Source organism: Salmo salar, chromosome ssa22 (assembly GCF_905237065.1).
Source record: "Salmo salar chromosome ssa22, Ssal_v3.1, whole genome shotgun sequence".
In the NCBI taxonomy this organism is placed as follows: Eukaryota; Metazoa; Chordata; class Actinopteri; order Salmoniformes; family Salmonidae; genus Salmo; species Salmo salar.
Window position 1 is genome coordinate 41,451,894 of NC_059463.1, and position 20,493 is coordinate 41,472,386.

The 20,493-nt window shown below is 42.4% G+C and overlaps 1 protein-coding gene across 3 annotated transcripts; it reads right to left on the reverse strand.

Moving 5' to 3' along the window:
- Window positions 1–171: 171 nt before the first annotated feature.
- Window positions 172–19,507, reverse strand: LOC106583483 (choline/ethanolaminephosphotransferase 1). Of its 3 annotated transcripts, none has more exons than XM_045705150.1 (10): window positions 19,311–19,507; window positions 17,946–18,222; window positions 17,609–17,777; window positions 11,545–11,692; window positions 11,311–11,452; window positions 10,559–10,643; window positions 9,420–9,551; window positions 3,291–3,449; window positions 2,992–3,117; window positions 172–2,650 (listed from the first exon to the last, which is right to left on the reverse strand). In XM_045705150.1, exons 2-10 carry the CDS (start codon window positions 18,137–18,139, stop codon window positions 2,534–2,536), a joined length of 1,272 nt encoding a protein of 423 aa, XP_045561106.1. In that variant the 5' UTR covers window positions 18,140–18,222; window positions 19,311–19,507; the 3' UTR covers window positions 172–2,533. The 3 variants fall into 3 exon arrangements, with proteins under 3 accessions (XP_045561106.1, XP_014023189.1, XP_014023190.1); XM_014167714.2 differs by lacking the exon at window positions 10,559–10,643 and adding an exon at window positions 9,861–9,945 and having other exon boundaries at window positions 17,609–17,783; XM_014167715.2 differs by having other exon boundaries at window positions 17,609–17,783.
- Between the last annotated feature and the right edge of the window lie 986 nt (window positions 19,508–20,493).

The window sequence follows — 20,493 nt, forward strand, 5'->3', positions numbered from 1 at the left end:
TTGCATTTCTGTTATCAACTGCTTCATTCTATGTTAATTAAACCCTGATTGAGACGGGGATGGAGAAATTAAATGTGACTTTAGTTGCTAAAATGTTGTCAGGAATTAAGACCATCTGTTATTGTAAGTATATAAACATTTATCACAAATGACACTAGGTAGCAACTTACATGTGTGAATATTACATTTTATTTGCATTAGTGAGGGAGAGATTGTAGAGTGATCTTGTTCTTTTGTCACAGCCTATGAACATACTTGTCTGAAAACTAATATACCTGAGCTTGACAGTCTGGCCAAAATAAAACAGTAACGAGCAAAAACACAGTACAAACACACAGAGGAAACAAATTAGGGGCATGTTAAGAGGCTTGACTATCATACAACAGAAAATTAAACAAACTGTTTAAGGCATCCTTTTACTTATCTGAGAATGACTAGTACAATGAGAGCACTGATCTGACATCAGCAACTATACACACACACACATTGTTGTATGAGCTCAGTAACTTACATACCAACAACATTACACACAGAAATAAAAGTCAGTTTCTATTGATTCTGATGACTGAATTATAAGCAGACTGCAGGTATGTAGATGCAAAAACATGGTACAGACAAATATGATTAGGGCACAGTCAGAATATTTTTTTTTTGTTTCACACGAAAGCTCCCCAAATCTTCCAAAACACTTAATTGCTGTATGTGGACCTGGCACAGTGCAGAACGTGCTACATAAAGAAAGTTATTTGTGTAAAGTTATTGTGTTAGAAGGTCATTTTAAAATAAATTAATTTTTTTAAGTAAACATGTCCTTAGATTGTAGATATAAACAAGCTTTGGATAGCCCCACATTATCATTCAAAATCACCTTTCAACACATTGTGTTGGGGTGGCAGGTAGCCTAGTTAGAGCGTTGGGCCAGTAACCGAAAGGTTGCTAGATCCCCAAGCTGACAAGGTAAAAATCTGTCGTTCTGCCCCTGAACAAGGCAGTTAACCCACTGTTCCTAGGCTGTCATTGTAAATAAGAATTTGTTCTTAACTGACTTGCCTAATTAAATAATTAAAATGTATTTTATAAGTAGACTAATAAAAAAAAAAACATTTAGAAACAGGCTGTAGGACTAAAGCTACTAATTGTCATTTAGCTGTGGTATTAGGCACACCATTGAACAAACGCTAGCAGAAAAACAACGCAGACAACATATTTAGCTTCAAATGATAAGAATGACTACTTTTTTGGGAGAATATCACAATACTTTTCTTCATTAAGGGCCATCAACACTTGGCATTTTAGTTTTCCTTGAGCAAAATTATTGTAATTGTTTTTAATAACCTGCCCAGGGACTGCGGTTGAAAATTAGCCGGCTGGCTAAAACCGGCACTTTTACGGAAACGTTGATTAATGTGCACTGTGTTTGTAAAAAATAAACTCAAACTCAAAATGCAATGCTTCAGTATCTGAGAGGGCAGAAATGTAACAGGCCAAGAAAATTACAAACGGGTACAAAATTCTAAAGCAAGAAAACTGCTGCAAATTTTTTTACATTATTTGTTAAACATTAAACTATTTTCCTTTTTTAAAAGCAGTATTAGACAGAATATACAGAATAGTATTTCCAAGACAACCACTAGCAACCCTGCATGTGGTGCTATAAGTGTTGTGTAATGTTTGTAGCTTTAGAGAAATGCTTGAGCCATTTGAGGGAAACAAGGCTCAAGACACCCATCTTTTCAAAAGGTGCAATACTATTGTGTATTTACAATAATTTGTTGTAAGCCATTGATCAGGGGCGCCCTAAAATAACATGTTTACATATGTAATGTTTTAAAGAAATCATAATTTAAATGCAATCATAATTATTGCAGGGTTAATAATACCACTTATGCAAGATTGATAGATATGCCAGGTGAGACATTTTGAAATAGAAAACAGCACAAATATCAACACTAATAGTTAGATATTTATGAAACTGAAAAGTGAAGTTATGCAAATATTACAAAACGATCCCTCTATATATAATAAAGACAACACTCCTCCGAAACAAAACTGAAAGCAGACAGACATCCTGTGTAAATCACTTCCTATGCTCTACATTTTCTTGTAGAGAACAAACACACCATCAACACGAAATGTTTGTTTTAAAGTACAATAACACAATTATTAAATGAATAAGGTAGCACCTATTCAAACCCATTGCAGTCTTGCACGAATTTACCCTCTCTGGCACAGAGGAGAGCACTCAGTACATTTCCTATGTGACCATTCACTGCAGAAAAAAGGGACAAATCATTATTTTTGTCTAGGAATCTGACTACTGTAACAAGATGAAATCAACACAAATTGCACAAAGCAGCGATGGGAAATAACTTGTCACCTCATATTTCATCTATCCCCTCATTCACTCTGAACCTCTACCGGTAATAGATCCACCCCAACACATTTAAAAAGGGTAAAGAAAGATAGTGACGACTAGCAATCTAACATGAAGAAAGAGGTGGGGGGGAGAAAGAGTGTAATGGCTTCCGTGTCCTCACTGAAGGGTGGAGGGGGTCAATGGCTTGATTCTGAAGACAAAGATGTGAAGATGGGAGGCAATCTGGTTGCAAACACTGACACAGTAACGCACCAAGTCAACGAAAGACAGGATCTGCAGACAGAAAGCGGAAGAGAAAATTAAGTCAGAAAACAAGATAGCCATAACTGTAGATAATGGACCCTGTGAGTAGATGGATGGATGATGCCGAAGTATCAATGGGTTTTGCTATTAGTTACAAATAAACGTGGCATTCGACTGAAAACATGTGCCTCTGAAAAACGCACAGCAAGTCAGTGTTGCATGTGAAATGACTGATGGTTCATTTCAAAGAAATGTTCTCATGTGAACACATGCTGTAGATTGCATGTCCTCTTACTTTGAGGTGGAATGACCACCCTGGCCTTGCTCAGGTACTATGGACCTCTATACCATGGAAGTGTGTGTGTACTCACCAGTGCAATCCACAGCACCAAGTATTCATCAATAAAACTGTTGAAATACTGGTCCAGGAACAGCAGGCCTGGCCCCAGGAATGCTATATCATGTAGATGCATCTCACTCTTTGTCATATGTGCTACCTGAAACAAACAAGACACAGGCAAGAGTCGTGGTTTAATCAGCAAGCACATTAACATGGATGACATTCATTTACATCATACACATTCTTGCATCAAGTACATTTACATCAACAGTACAATGTTCAGGGTGGGCAGGAATTGCATTCCACCAATAAGCAGCACACCACACTTACAACTAATTTGTTGGTGATCTTGGCCGACACGAAGCCAAAGGCCAGGATATAAACACAGGGGTGCTTCTCAAAGAGCTGGATAGCGGACTTCTTATAGATCATCATGGCCAGTATTATTACTGAGCCTATATGTAACACAGGAGATAGGACACTGGTTCCCTGGAGAGGAGAGAGAAGAGTCCAAATCAGTGGACATTATTAATAGACCTAGATGATATGTGAGTGCAGCTTGGTGAAACAAAACACACAGTAAGGAATGCTGGTGGACACAACTAGGTGTTAAGTCATAATATACAGTAAGTCCCCCGAAGGAAAACATGGGTGGCCCTGCCTAAAATAAATATTGTCAAGTGATAAACACTCATATCGCTCGGCCAACTGAACTGAGATCAGGTCCAACAGTTTTAATACACATCCTTAATTTCCTCCGAAGCTAATAGACAGCTCAGGCAAATGGATGAAACAGACAAACAAGCACATAGTCATCAAGCCAGCATCATCACCTAAAAAGTATATTGTCATATCCTTCATAGTAACTGTAAACTACATTGTGTCAAAGTTGGTAAACATTTACAGTTGAAGTCGGAGGTTTACATACACTTAGGTTGGAGTCATTAAAACTCGTTTTTCAACCAGTCCACAAATTTCTTGTTAACAAACTATAGTTTTGGCAAGTCGGTTAGGACATCTACTTTGTGCATGACAAGCATTTTTTCCAACAATTGTTAAAAAAATGAGTATTTCACTTATAATTCACTGTATCATAATTCCAGTGGGTCAGAAGTTTAAATACACTAAGTTGACTGTGCCTTTAAACAGCTTGGAAAATTACAGAAAATGTCATGGCTTTAGAAGATTCTGATAGGCTAATTGACATCATTTGAGTCAATTGGAGGTGTACCTGTGGATGTATTTCAAGGCCTACCTTCAAACTCAGTGCCACTTTGCTTGACATCATGTGAAAATCAAAATAAATCAGCCAAGACCTCCACAAGTCTGGTTCATCCTTGGGAGCAATTTCCAAACGCCTTAATGTACCATGTTCATCTGTACAAACAATAGTACACAAGTATAAACACCATGGGACCACGCAGCCGTCATACCGCTCAGAAAGGAGACGCGTTCTGTCTCCTAGAGATGAACGTACTTTGGTGCAAAAAATGCAAATCAATCCCAGAACAGCAAAAGAACCTTGTGAAGATGCTGGAGAAAACAGGTACAAAAGTATCTATATCCACAATAAAACAAGTCCTATATCGACAAACCTGAAAGGCCGCTCAGGAGGGAGGAAGCCACTGCTCCAAAACCGCCATAAAAAAGCCAGACTACGGTTTGCAACTGCACATAGGGACAAAGATCATACTTTTTGGAGAAATGTCCTCTGGTCTGATGAAACAAAAATAGAACTGTTTGGCCATAATGACCGTCGTTATGTTTGGAGGAAAAAGGGGGAGGCTTGCAAGAACACCATCCCAACCGTGAAGCACGGGGGTGGCAGTATCATGTTGTGGGAATGCTTTACTGCAAGAGGGACTGGTGCACTTCACAAAATAGATGGCATCATGAGGAAGGGCAATTATGTGGATATATTGAAGCAACATCTCAAGACATCAGTCAGAAAGTTAAAGCTTGGTCGCAAATGGGTCTTCCAAATAGACAATGACCCCAAACATACTTCCAAACTTGTGGCAAAATGGCTTAAGGACGTCAAAGTCAAGGTATTGGAGTGGCCATCACAAAGCCCTGACCTCAATCCTATAGAACATCTCTGGGCAGAACTGAAAAAGCGTGTGCGAGCAAGGAGGCCTACAAACCTGACTCAGTTACACCAGCTCTGTCAGGAGGAATGGGCCAAAATTCACCCAACTTATTGTAGGAAGACTGTGGAAGGCTACCCGAAATGTTTTACCCAAGTTAAACAATTTAAAGGCATTGGTACCAAATACTAATTGAGTGTATGTAAACTTCTGGCCCACTGGGAATGTGATGAAAGAAATAAAAGCTGAAATAAATCAGTCGCTCTACTATTATTCTGACATTTCACATTCTTAAAATAAAGTGGTGATCCCAACTGACCTAAAACAGGGAATTTTTACTAGGATTAAATGTCAGGAATTGTGAAAAACTGAGTTTAAATGTATTTGGCTAAGGTGTATGTAAACTTCCGACTTCAACTGTATTTGGGAGAATTCACCCTTGGCATTTTTGTAGATGTTTATTTTTTTTTCACCTTTATTTAACCAGGTAAGCTAGTTGAGAACAAGTTCTCATTTACAACTGCGACCTGGCCAAGATAAAGTAAAGCAGCACGACACAAACAACAACACAGAGTTACACATGGAATAAACAAACGTACAGTCAATAACACAATAGGAAAAAAAAGAAACTGTGTGCAAATGGCGTGAGGAGATAAGGCAATAAATAGGCCATAGTAGCGAAGTAATTACAATTTAGCATATTAACACAGGAGTGATAGATGAGCAGATGGTAATGTGCAAGTAGAAATACTGGTGTGCAAAAGAGCAGAAAAGTAAACAAAAACAATATGGGGATGAGCTAGGTAGATTGGGTGGGCTATTTACAGATGGGCTATGTACAGCTGCAGCGATCGGTTAGCTGCTCAGATAGCTGATGTTTAAAGTTAGTGAGGGAAATAAGTCTCCAGCGATTTTTGCAATTCGTTCCAGTCAATGGCAGCAGAGAACTGTAAGGAAAGGCGGCCAAAGGAGGTGTTGGCTTTGGGGATGACCAGTGAGATATACCTGCTGGAGCGCGTGCTACGGATGGGAGTTATCGTGACCAGGGAGCTGAGATAAGGCGGAGCTTTACCTAGCATAGACTTATAGATGACCTGGAGCCAGTGGCTCTGGCGATGAATAAGTAGCGAGGGCCAGTCAACTAGAGCATACAGGTCGCAGTGGGTGGTATAAGGGGCTTTGGTGACAAAACGGATGGCACTGTGATAGACTGCATTCAGTTTGCTGAGTAGAGTATTGGAAGCTATTTTGTAAATGACATCGCCGATCGGTAGGATAGTCAGTTTTACGAGGGTATGTTTGGCGGTGTGAGAGAAGGAGGCTTTGTTGCGAAATAGGAAGCCGATTCTAGATTTAATTTTGGATCGGATATGTTTAATATGAGTCTGGATGGAGAGTTTACATTCTAGCCAGACACCTAGGTATTTGTAGTTGTCCACATATTCTAAGTCAGAACCATCCAGAGTAGTGATGCTAGTCGGGCGGGCGGATGCGGGCAGCGAACGTTTGAAAAGCATGCATTTGGTTTTACTACCGTTTAAGAGCAGTTGGAGGCCATGGAAGGAGTGTTGTATGGCATTGAAGCTCGTTTGGAGGTTAGTTAACACAGTGTCTAAAGAAGGGCCAGATGTATACAGAATGGTGTCGTCTGCGTAGAGGTGGATCAGGGAATCACCCGCAGCAAGAGCGACATCGTTGATATATACAGAGAAAAGAGCCGGCTCGAGAATTGAACCCTGTGGTACCCCATAGAGACTGCCAGAGGTCCAGAAAACAGGCCATCCGATTGACACACTGAACTCTATCTGAGAAGTAGTTGGTGAACCAGGCGAGACAGTCATTTGAGAAACCAAGGCTGTTGAGTCTGCCGATAAGAATACGGTGATTGATAGAGTCGAAAGCCTTGGCCAGGTCAATGAAGACGGCTGCACAGTACTGTCTTTTATCGATGGCAGTGATGATATCGTTTAGTACCTTGAGTGTGGCTGAGGTGCACCTGTGACCAGCTCGAAAACCGGATTGCACAGCGGAGAAGGTACGGTGGGATTCGAAATGGTCAGTGATCTGTTTATTAACTTGGCTTTCAAAGACTTTAGAAAAGGCAGGGCAGGATGGATATAGGTCTATAACAGTTTGGGTCTAGAGTGTCACCCCCTTTGAAGAGGGGGGATGACCGCGGCAGCTTTCCAATCTTTAGGGATCTCAGACAATACGAAAGAGAGGTTGAACAGACTGGTAATAGGGGTTGCAACTAATTTTAGAAAGAGAGGGTCCAGATTGTCTAGCCCAGCTGATTTGTACGGGTCCAGGTTTTGCAGCTCTTTCAGAACATCTGCTATCTGGATTTGGGCGAAGGAGAAGCTGGGGAGTCTTGGGCAAGTAGCTGCGGGGGTGCGGAGCTGTTGGCCGGGGTTGGGGTAGCCAGGAGGAAAGCATGGCCAGCCGTAGAGAAATGCTTATTGAAATTCTCGATTATCGTGGATTTATCGGTGGTGACAGTGTTTCCTAGCCTCAGTGGAGTGGGCAGCTAGGAGGTGCTCTTATTCTCAATGGACTTTACAGTGTCCCAAAACGTTTTGGAGTTAGAGCTACAGGATGCAAATTTCTGTTTGAAAAAGCTAGCCTTTGCTTTCCTGACTGACTGCGTGTACTGGTACCTGACTTCCCTGAAAAGTTGCATATCGCGGGGACTATTCGATGCTAGTGCAGTCCACCACAGGATGTTTTTGTGCTGGTCGAGGGCAGTCAGGTCTGGAGTGAAGCAAGGGCTATATCTGTTCTTAGTTCTACATTTTTTCAAAGGGGCATGCTTATTTAAGATATGGTATGGGGTACGGTGGGGTGCTGGTACAGTGGAGGTAAACCCAGGAATGATGATAAGAGGTTGCATCTCTGGACGGGCTAGTTATGCTGGGTGAGGTCACCGCATGTGTGGGAGGCGGGACAAAGGAGGTATCTGAGGCATGTTGAGTGGGACTAGGGGCACCGCAGTAAACTAAAACAATGATAACTATCCTAAACAACAGTGTACAAGGCATATTGACATTTGAGAGAGACAAAGCGAGGCATAAAGCAATCACAGGTGTTGATTGGGAGAGCTAGCTAAGACAACAACGGGTAAGACAACAACAGCTAATCAGCTAAGACAACAGGTAAAATGGCGATGAATGGGCAGAGAGGGTCAGTTAACTACACACAGGGCCTGAGTTCGAGGCTGGGGCCGACCGATAAACAAAAAATAAAGAAAATGGAGTACCGTGATTAATGAACAGTCCAGCAGGCATCAGCTATGTAGCCAAGTGATCATAGGGTCCAGTGAACAGCAATAGATGGAACAGGGAAGCCGCGGGGTAGTCGTTACTACGCTAGCACGCGGGAGACACAGCGTTTAAAGTTAGTAGGCCGGGGTAAGCAGAAGCGTCAGCTCCGACACCCGGCAAAGGCTGGTTGAGGGCACAGCGGATGGAGATACGTTGGCGGACCAGTCGTGGTGCTACGGCAGTGCGCCATGTCGACAAAGGGTCCGGACCAGATGGCGAAAGAGGTATTGTAGTTGCAGTAATTTCGTTTGCTAGCCGGGAGATGCGCCTGGCTCGCGGCTAACTGGTGCTAGCTTCGGGGCAGGGGAATTAGCCACTAAAGCCACTCAGTAGCAGCTAGCGAGCAGCGATGATCCGATGCAAAGGTCCAGAGCTTACGGCAAGGATCCGGTGGAGGCATCGGCTGTGTAGCCGAGTGATCACAGAGTAGGCCGGGAGGTGGGCCTGGCTCAGGGCTAGCTTCGGGGCTGGGTCACTCGGTGGCAGCTAGCTAGCTGTGATGATCAGGAGTAATGGTCCAGGGTTTACGGCAGGAATCCGGCGTTGTAGTCCGATACTGGCAGGCTGGCAAGTATTATCCAAGCTAAAAAAAACAGCTGGTGTCTGTGCAGAAGGTAAAGGCCGCTAGCAGTGGCTAACAATGACTAAATAGCTAGTAGCTAATTAGCTGGCTAGCCACTGATGGAGGTTCTGACTATAAGGGCTAAAAAAAATAGCGGATCCATATCACATTGAGTGAGGCGGGCTACCGGAAGGTATATTTAATAAAAAAATGGAAAACAGATTGAAAATAAATGGAAATATATACAAAAAAAGACAAAAAATACAAAAAGTAAATGAGAGGACGACAAACCACGTCTGCACTGCTACGCCATCTTTGAATTTAAAAATAAATAAAAAATAATGTTAAAAGGACTGGATTGATGTGAGCAATACATCAAAAGAAAACACAGAGACCGTCAAAGGGAAAGGTGGGGACTACCATTTTGCTTAAGCCTATTCAGTTCTTTATGAAGGTCAGGGACTAGGCTACAGGTCAATTGTAGACTTACTGCTATTGTGGATCCATTTTTGCCCACACCTCCGGTAAATATAACCCGGAAGTAATTAGTACAGGAAAAGATAGCCCCTAAGAAAGTGCAGATGGCTGGAACTATTTTCATCTGGATGTTTATGACTGGGATCTGTGGAGGTGAGGGAGCAAGATATCATTTATTACAAACAGCCAGTCAACACCATCAGTGTTTAGTACATTTCACAACTCTAAACATTGTTTGTAAGATGGTTCATTTCATTCAAAAAACAGTTTCATTACTGAATGAAATTGCATTTAATATAGTAAGGAATCACACTGTACACAGAATTAGAACATACCGATGCGGGCAGCGCGACCATTATATTACCAGTGTTACGGCTTCATCATTCAGTTAGTTATGCCATTCATTTCAGTTACCAAAAGGCAATCAGTGGAAATTTGAGCCAATCAGAATTACCAGTGACTGCCAAAAAGCGGATCCTCCCACGGCGGCCAGCAAATATATGATTATAATGAAGATTTGCACCTCAGTCACGTCAATGCTGAGAGGAGCAGGCAGAGAGCAGAGGTTAGTCAGAACAGTCATCAACTCTGTCCATAAGCACAGCGGCACAAGCCTGCACTACAGTGTGTCTTCACCCAAACACTAACCACAGCTCTTCCAGTCAGAGATGTCAATCATGATGCACTTATGGCAAACATATGCACTGAGTTTACAAAACATTATGGACATAGTATGATTCCCCGATGAAGGTAAAAAAAAAATAGGACATCCAGCAAACTTGATACAACTGTGGGAAGCATTGGAGTCAACATGGGTCAGCATCCCTGTGGAACGCTTTCGACACCTTGTAGAGTCCAGCCCCAAAGAATTGAGGCTGTTCTGAAGGCAAAAGTGAAGGGGGTGCAACTCAATATTAGGAAGCTGTTCATAATGTTTTGTACACTTAGTGTATGTTTTGGTATTCTTTCAGTAGCATGGATCTAGTCCGTTTCTACTCATGAAATGGTTTATTTTCAGACCAGGCAAGTGCAAAGATTTCCTCCCTCCCATTAGCTTGTGGCTAGAGGTCAGTGTGTGGGGAAGCAGGGATCTAATTGGCTGAGGCTCACTGCATATCTGTCAGGCCAAGATGCTGTCCGTCAGAGATTTACCGTCACGTTCCACAGGAAGGGGCCTACAGTGGCTGTCAGCATCTGTAACAGCGCTAGACAGATCTGTAACTCTGTAATATCAAATCTACACACACAGAGACATTTTTTCAAAATGCACTCCACTGAGAATAAAGGATAGAAATACTTGATCATACAGATGCTTACACACACATAGGGCTGTTACTGTGACCGTATTACCGCCGGTCACGAGTCATGAAGGCAGTGAAATTCCACGTGACCATTTAGTCACGGTAATTAGTCTTCTCCAAGCTCTGATGCTGTTGATGGTCATTAGTAGCCTACCAAACTTGCTAATTGCCTGGTACTCAGCACTCTATTGTCCCTCTAATCACTCTGACATCAATGCAAATGTATTCGAAAATCACTTCATGAGAGCCCATGAGCTCATGTTGCGCAACAATTGACGTAGTACACAATTTCAGGACACGTTTGGGTCATGAGCACTACTTTCAAAACTACTGACTGAAATTATACAAAAGCTTAGTAAGTAGCCTAATTATCCAGCTGAGGCCACAGGGGACCACTCTGACCCACAATCTGGGAATGCCTTTGAGAACCCCTGTTGCTCTTCGCTACACTAGAACTGCAGTGTAGATCCTATCTTTCACTTTTCATTCTAACCCATCACTTACTTCTCCTTTAATTCCCCATATCCACTCCCTCACCTACTACCAGCATCACTCTACTTCTCTAAAGCCACTCTTCTCCCTCCTCCCCATACAGACACTCACATGCCGAAGCGCAGGGTGCCAGAGACGTATGTCTGCCAGTGGGCACAGTAGAACATGAACATGCCAGCGAAACAGCAGAAGAACATCCAGTCAGGGTTGGTGCCCAGCTGCACTGCTATACTGGTGCCCAGGACCACAAACACTGAGAGGGAGAGGAAATGGAAACAGAGTCAATTAAATCCTAATAAGGCAAACAAAGTTATATGGAACACACACACAGAGGGGCGTCTGTACCTGTGGAGAGGGAGTCACAGCCGTGGTCAAACAGTTCACCCAGCGGAGAGCTGCTATTAGTTCGTCTGGCTTGCTTCCCATCAATGGCATCCAGTGATTGGTACACAAACAGGCCCACCGCACACAGCAGGTATGCCCACAGCGGTGCCTGACGAAAAAAAAGACACCAAAGAATACTTAATGAATAATATTTTTAAAATGCCTTCTTCCCAATGGATTTTTTGGGGGGTTATGATAGGGTAATCTCACAAAACATGTTTGAATTGTGTTCTTAGAGAATCGGTGGGTATTATCATCAATAGAGAATCATCTGACATAAAACGTGATCTTCTGGCAGCTGTAAACTACACAAAGGAGATATGTTTGAACTTGAGATAAAATAGGTTGATGTGTGGTTTGTTTCCCTCTAAATAGATTTGGAACACAGCAGGGCTTTGTCCTTCATTAGTTAACCAGCATGGAAAGAGTTTCACAGCGTCATCAATGTGTCATGCGTTTATTTCCTGTCCCGTTTTCACTGGGTCAATGATGAGCTGACAGCAGTTTACACAGACCAAAATCAACCGGAATATGACACGTCCTGGCCTACAACTTAGAGGCTTGCCCACTTGGCATTCATATAAATAACCACCCTGTTATTGCAGAGCAGCTCATAGCCTCATACATTAAGCTTTTTATTATTTCAGGTCCTCGGGCAGAAACGGGGATTTGGGGAGCGGGAGAGAATTAAGGGGGTTATGAAAGAGGACAGTGCCATGGGGTTGGCATGGAGATATTGAAAAGTAGAGCAGGGTGGAAATATCTGCTGACTGCCTCTGTGTTATCAGTGAACATATGATTATGAATTTAATGGCAAGATGACAGGGCTGTGAAACTAAGAGGCCCTAGAGCAAGTGTACTTTCTGTTCAAACATGTCACGGTGACAAACTCAGCCCGGAAAACACCCTGTATCAGCTGCACTGTTGACTCATAAAACACTAACACACACACACACACACACGGGGCAGGTTGTCTTAAACACTCCTGACCTGGGTCATCAAAAACAGGACACTGACTAGTACAGCATGTTAAGTAAATACCAACTTCTCTGGGCTATGAAACAGTGCTGCCACTAATGTTTTAGCTCTTTAACTATCACACCTCTAACATGTTAACAGAAGTATCACCTATTATGTCAGGTGTTGAATCATTCTGACAACAATGAACATTATAAGAGGTGTTGTGACATAGGTACACAGTCACTGAGATTCTCCCTCCAGAACTAGTACCCTACCGAGCCTGTTCTCTGTGATAAACTGAATTCTCTCTAGTCTAGCGAGTCCAGTCCAGCAAATTATATTCTCTGTTTTGCCTTTGTTGCTCCACATCGTGAGCAAATATACATGCAGAGTGATTTTCCAACCTTTGTCCTACAAAAGGAAACAGTGGAGGGGGTGGATAACTTCAGAGACAGAGCTCTATTTACAGAAAGGGAAAACAAGTTACGCTTGTCATCAAATCCTGTAACTCTTCCGAGTTAAAACTACTCTAACCCACCTTTTAGTTGCCGACTGTTGAAGCAGTGACCTGTTAAGCAGCACAGTGGAAGTCAGGTGACACAGCAGTGATCTTCAAACCTGCCTCCTGGAGACCTACAGGGTGTGTTCCAGCCCAGCACTAACACACCGGATTCAACTAATCATCAAGCCCTTGATTCATTCAATCAAGTGTGATACTGCTGGGCCGCAATAGTAGCCTGCACCCCCTGTGGGTGCCAGGGCCAGGATGAAAGAACATCTGCATTAAAGGGACTCCTAAAATGAGAACATGTTTTGCCTTGCGGATAATGCTTGGTCTACTTTTCAAGGTTATTTGTGGAATAAATTCATGTGGTCAAATATGCAGTCAGCTGCTTTCTGGGAAAGCTGGAATTGTAGGGATAATAAACATGTTGTTTTCTTCCATGGTTAGACCGGCTTCTATAACAAATAAGTAGATTATACAGTTGAAGTCGGAAGTTTACATACACTCAGGTTGGAGTCATTAAAACTCGTTTTTCAACCTCTCCACAAATTTCTTATTAACAAACTATAGTTTTGGCAAGTCGGTTAGGACATCTACTTTGTGCATGACAAGTCATTCTTACAACAATTGTTTACAGACAGATTATTTCACTTATAATTCACTGTATCACAATTCCAGCGGGTCAGAAGTTTACATACACTAAATTGACTGTGCCTTTAAACAGCTTAGAAAATAATGTAATGGCTTTAGAAGCTTCTGATAGGCTAATTGACATAATTTGAGTCAATTGGAGGAGTACTTGTGGATGTATTTCAAGGCCTACCTTCAAAAGCAGTGCCAATTTGCTTGACATCAGGGGGGAAAAAATCAAAAGAAATCAGCCAAGACCTCAGAAAAACAATTGTTGACCTCCACAAGTCTGGTTCATCCTTGGGAGCAATTTCCAAACGCCTGAAGGTACCACGTTCATCTGTACGAACAACAGTACGCAAGTATAAACACCATGGGACCACGCAGCCGTCATACCGCTCAGGAAAGGAGATGCGTTCTGTCTCCTAGAGATGAACGTACTTTGGTGCGAAAAGTGCAAATCAATCCCAGAACAACAGCAAAGGACCTTGTGAAGATGCTGGAGGAAAAAGGTACAAAAGTATCTATATCCACAGTAAAACGAGTCCTATATCGACATAACCTGAAAGGCCGCTCAGCAAGGAAGAAGCCACTGCTCCAAAACCGCCATAAAAAAAACAGACTATGGTTTGCAACTGCACATGGGGACAAAGATCATACTTTTTGGAGAAATGTCCTCTGGTCTGATGAAACAAAAATAGAACTGTTTGGCCATAATGACCATCGTTATGTTTGCAAGCCGAAGAACACCATCCCAACCGTGAAGCACGGGGGTGGCAGCATCATGTTGTGGGGGTGCTTTGCTGCCAGAGGGACTGGTGCACTTCACAAAATAGATGGGATCATGGGGGAGGAAAATTATGTGGATATATTGAAGCAACATCTCAAGACATCAGTCAGGAAGTTAAAGTTTGGTCGAAAATGGGTCTTCCAAATGGACAATGACCCCAAGCATACTTCCAAACTTGTGGCAAAATGGCTTAAGGACAACAAAGTCAAGGTATTGGAGTGGCCATCACAAAGCCCTGACCTCAATCATATAGAACATTTCTGGGCAGAACTGAAAAAGAATGTGCGAGCAAGGAGGCCTACAAACCTGACTCAGTTACACCAGCTCTGTCAGGAGGAAGGGCCAACATTCACCCAACTTACTGTGGGAAGCTTGTGGAAGGCTACCTGAAATGTTTTACCCAAGTTAAACATTTTAAAGGCAATGCGACCTAATACTAATTGGGTGCATGTAAACTTCTGACCCACTGGGAATGTGATGAAAGAAATACAAGCTGAAATAAATCATTCTCTACTATTATTCTGACATTTCACACTCTTAAAATAAAGTGGTGGTCCTAACTGACGTAAAACAGGGAATTTTTATTTGGATTAAAATGTCAGGAATTGTGAAAAACTGAGTTTAAATGTATTTGGCTAAGGCGTATGTAAACTTCCAACTTCAACTGTATAAGTTAATGTTTACAGTGACTAAGTCTGTTTTTGTGAGCCTCATACACTTGGCTCATGTGCATTTCCACAGTAACAGAATTAATGTGATATATTTGCGCCGTCATTCTTTTACCAAACTTTGCATCTGCACTATTCTTCAAGTAAATGCGTTTTTGTAAAATGTTCAGTGGAAATTGTTTACTAGTAGTCCTTGTGCATAGAGTTGCATGGTTTGTTTAACTTTGCAATCATTTGTTTTTGTTTAGCTTCCATTTTAAAGTGAAACAGATGAGTCTCAGCATCATTCTGTTACCATGGAATTACCCTCATACACCGGTGTTGTGGACTTGTAGGAAAACAGCCAGAGCTGAACAAAACGCACATGGTGGTCTATACACAAAGTTTAATATTCCATTGAGGTATGTGTGTAAAGCTATTTTGTAGGCAAACTGAATGCGCACAACAGTAAACCGATAATCTCATAGATAACCTCACCTGAATACCATATTCATAATGTATCAAATATTGTTTAACAGTGAGAACGGCAGAATGGTGAACTTACTAAATGAAATGAGAGTTTGACTGTGTGATAATAGGTTGCTTCTTGTGTAAATATTTTCTGTCTGGATTTTAATGATTTGTATGTAAAAATAAATCAATTTTAAAAGAAAACATATGAAGAAGAAAAAAAAAAAAGAAAAGAAAACCTTGCTGATTCTTACATTGTGACGGATAGACAGAAACAGTCCAGAAAGGCAATTTTGGCGCAAAGGAAAGCTCATCGTCAGATAAGGTCTCATGCGGTGTTTCACAAAAAGAGTTCTGGGACTGGCATGGAATGGCAGCTTCCTCTAAGCTTTGGAATAAGGAAGGAGTTTCATCCGGAATCTGAAAAAAAAAAGCGGGTTCCGAACAGGAACCGAAAAACAGAGTGCGGTAAAGAGGTCAATTCAACTCGACCAAAACAATGGAATTGCGATGGAAACGCATGGGTGAAAGGGCCGTGGGGGAAAGATCCCGAATCTCCTCATTGCCCCCCAGCAACATTACCCTACATTCAGGCTATTGTTTATATGTGCATTTCACAGTATGTTGAGGTAAAAATCAGAGTATAATGCCCGTATGGATGTCAACCCCAACAGATGTTCATGTCATGGTCATTAAATCAACTGCATTAATTAAACAATTATTGGACTATCACCACCGATTTCTGTATGCTAGCTATGCTAACCAGCTTATACGAACATGAGTTAGCAGTCACTTCTAAACCTGAAAAGGGACAACTTCTACATGTTATGCAGTGAAAACATCAAAATCGGAGTTAAGTAACCACATTGTGGGCCTGTTACAATACATTAATCATGACGGATTGGAAGAATATCCACTTTGTTAGATCATATTTGTTGAATGTACGACAATCTGGTCAATAGAACGTCCGCGTTCCATTGACTCCTTTACCGCATATATAGACAAACAAAATGCATTATATTGCATTAGGCTGTTTTGTATGCCTCTTAGTTTGAACATAATCTAATTTTATGTACATTAAAGTCTGATATGACAAATTAAATTCCCTTGTGGAAAGACAAAGTTATCCTAGGTTTTGAGTTTTGGAGGGAAACGACTAAGCTTAACAGTTTGTATGTTTTGCTGTCTCCTCTCTATTCCCGGTCCTTAGTGTGCACTCATCTCTGCAGTGCTGTGGTGTGTTGGCCAGGGAAGGGGGTCGGGGTATCAGGTGCAGACTAGCTGTAACCTGAGAGCTATGGGCACAGGATGTTCATCCAGAACAGAAAGCCTGAGCTATGCCAAACTCTCAACAGCACAGAGATGGTAAACAAACAAAAAGCCAGACAAACTTACCATAAAAACCATTGCTGACAGAAAACAGATTCATAGAACCTTGAGACAAAATAACTGACGGGAGGGGGAATGCTTGCTAGAGTAAAAAAAACTATGCAAATGCTATACGAAGTATGAACCTCTGGTAATGTTGTATTGAATGTTTGTTTGTAGCTTTAAAGATCAACCTAAAAAGTGTTTTCTAACATTTACATTTTACATTTTAGTCATTTAGCAGACGCTCTTATCCAGAGCGACTTACAGTAGTGAATGCATACATTTGATACATTTTTTTTTTTTTTTTCGTACTGGTCCCCCGTGGGAATCGAACCCACAACCCTGGCGTTGCAAACACCATGCTCTACCAACTGAGCCACACAGTAGCTTCAGTGTTCAATCATCTGACAGTCTGCGATGAAAACTTTACTTAATTTGCCTGTCGGGCAGACTACAATACGGTAGCACTTTACTTGAGCCTTTCAACCATACCTGTCCAATGGCACTAAGCCAGGCAGTGTATAACTAGCCTATTCAGCGGCTGTGGGGCAGGACAGTAGAACGTGCGCCCCTTGGGGTCCCGAGGATTGAGTTGGGGAAATGCTGACTTACACCCTACCTGAATAGGTGCTATATTGTTGCCATTGTTACCTGTTCAGTGGCAGTGGGGCAGTAGTAGACCAGCACCAGGGTGGTGAATACGTTGGTGGCTAGGCCCACGATGGTGATGAGGTTGGGGGCAATCCAGGTGGGCACATGGCCCACCAGCCACTCCCAGTAGCACTGCATCAGAGGCTCCAGCAGGGAGTGACCTGCACTGCTGTACCTGGAGAGGGGGAACCAGGACCCCAGAACGATTAACCAGATTTAACACATTTTCATCCCAAAGTGTTTGATGTAACACTAAGTACAAAACACATACTCTGTGATCATCACGTCAAAGCTAAATAAGGATATGATTGATCTTAGGTTTTACAAATGATAGTACCTGTGTTCCTCCAGTCTCTTCAGCTGTTGGCGGTCGAGTGGGGGAGTAGGCAGCTCAATCAGCCTGCGCAGGGCTCCAGGGGCCAGCCAGCAGGCCGCCTCCATGCCGACACCCTGCCCAGGATCCCTCTCCTTGACTGGGCCCCGGCGTGTCCGAACACCCCCCTGCTGCTGCTGGTACCCAGTGGTGCTCATGGCCCTGCTAGCACAGTGCCCTCTGCTTCAGGCTGCCTCAGCCTCCCCCACCACTTGCTGGGGCTCCACAATGGAGCTGCACACTGATGGGTGGAAGAGGAGAGAACAGGTCATGTGATGAAAGGTTGGCTCACATGAAGGCTAGGTGCTGAAATGGGACTTGGAGTTCAGTTGGCTCTAGTAGTTGTCTCTCACCAGTTGCTTCTTTAACTGTTTTACTGAACTCATTTAATCTCATACAAGTTCTCACTTGAGTGAAAGTGAGGCAGGATGTGGTGGGTGGGATAGCTAGAAAAAGAGTTGAGAGTGAAAGAGAATAAAAATGGACCATAGAGTCAAGCCAGGCTATCTATTGACACCCACACTCAGGCTCCTGTTCACCCAGTTCTGAGTTATAAAACACTGTTCAACCACACCCCTAATGACACAATGGGGTGGGATATGGCAGGTCCTGCCCTCACAATCCACTAAACATGAGGCTTCCCAAACAAATCTTAGCCACTGAGAATTCCAAATCATCGGAGAGTCACAATCTGCACACAGTAACCACAGAAATTCCTCTACAACAGTGGTGCCTAAACTTGGTCAGACCCTTTTCTTGTGATCCCACCGACCAAACCAATGTTTGGCCAATGTTGCAGACCTTGTTGTTTGTTTATAGCAAAGCAACAAATGTATCAATGATGCAGTCAGTCAGACCCCCAGGTCATTCCAAGTTTAACTAGTTTCCACTTGTAGCACCATCATAAAAGTATTGCAAAGTAACAGTTTAATACTGACATCAATGAATATCAAAAGACAAAGGGGAGATCAATGGGAATGGATAGCAAACATATGCAATACGAATGTGCTGCGACACTGCCTCTGAAACCTGTCTGTCTAAACAGTCTCACTGTAAATTACAGAAAGTCTGGACCGGTGACGTCCCGGCCAACTAGCTAGCAGCACTTGCAAATGACAACACGACACATAGTTAGCTAATGATACCTATCCTATCCCTCGATGAAATTACAACCTAGCTAACTGCCAATGTTTCCTTCACCGAGCTCTAGAAATCCATCAGTTCATTTGTCCCCCCCTTCTCTCTCCCTCCAGAACCAAAATGACAGCTAGCTAGCTTTCTTGCTAGTTAGTTAGCAGTAAGATATCAGCTTGCCAAGGAGACGCTGACCTGGCTAGTAAAGAGGGCAGGGTGTCCGACGGTCGGGGCACTTCACAGTGCGTCGAATGACTCCTTGGTAGGGTTGTAGCAGTAGTCTTCCCGTTCACGGCGTAGAAAAGATGCGACAGCCCTCAGCGAGCGTTACTGCAGGTAGGATCAACAACACGTCGGGTCCCACTCAGGGTTCTTCTTTAAGTTTTATTGTCGAATCGCAACCAACTGACAGGTGCATACACCGCCACCTACTGTACTGGAGTGTGAGGCCAGTCACGACCTATCTATACCATTTTATTCTCTGAACTACCCCAAATTTCTAATAAAATAAAATAATTCCCAACAAACCTCACTACTCTCATCCCCCCCACCCAAAATACCACACACTCCCCATTCCCGTCAACTTCTCTGACCCCGCCAAACAACCTCTTCCTTTCTACATCATACATTTCACAAAATAATAATACGTTCAACCGTTTCCTCTACCATACATTCATTACACATTCCAGTACCATGTTTCCCTATCAATTTCAAAGATGAATTAAATCCCGTATGCCCCAACTCATCCTATTCAACATAACCTCCTCTCTTCTGTTCCCATTATATGACACTACAGATTTCTTTGTACTATAACAAAAGGTCTGCCCTTACTCCTTTCATCCCATTGTCTCTGCCAGCAATCTAACCCATTTTTCCAAATCAATGTTTTCCACAATATTATTTTTCACAGCTTTTTTTGCTATTATATCTACTATATCATTTCTATAAACACCTGTATGAGCCGTAATCCAACAGAACTGAATTTCAATACCATTTATTTGTAACCCCAACAACATAATCATTATTTTTAACCATAAATCCTTTTAAACTACACAAAACTGATGCAGAGTCCCAACATAATACTACTCTTCTTGGTTGCACCTCCTCTATCCACTGCAATCCAACAATTATCGGAACCATTTCTGTAGATAAATAAAGAATTTGTTAGTCTCTTGCATAGATTAACATCAAACTCAGGAATTAACACACCTGGTCCTGTCTTCCCATTCACTGCAAGACAAGAATAAAACTGATTACTAATATATTGACCCTCTATTGTTCCTACATAATCTTCTTCACACCACTGTTTATTTTCTTCTATCAGGCTAAAATCAACATGTGGTCTGGTATAAAACCAAGGTGGCACATTTCCTATTGG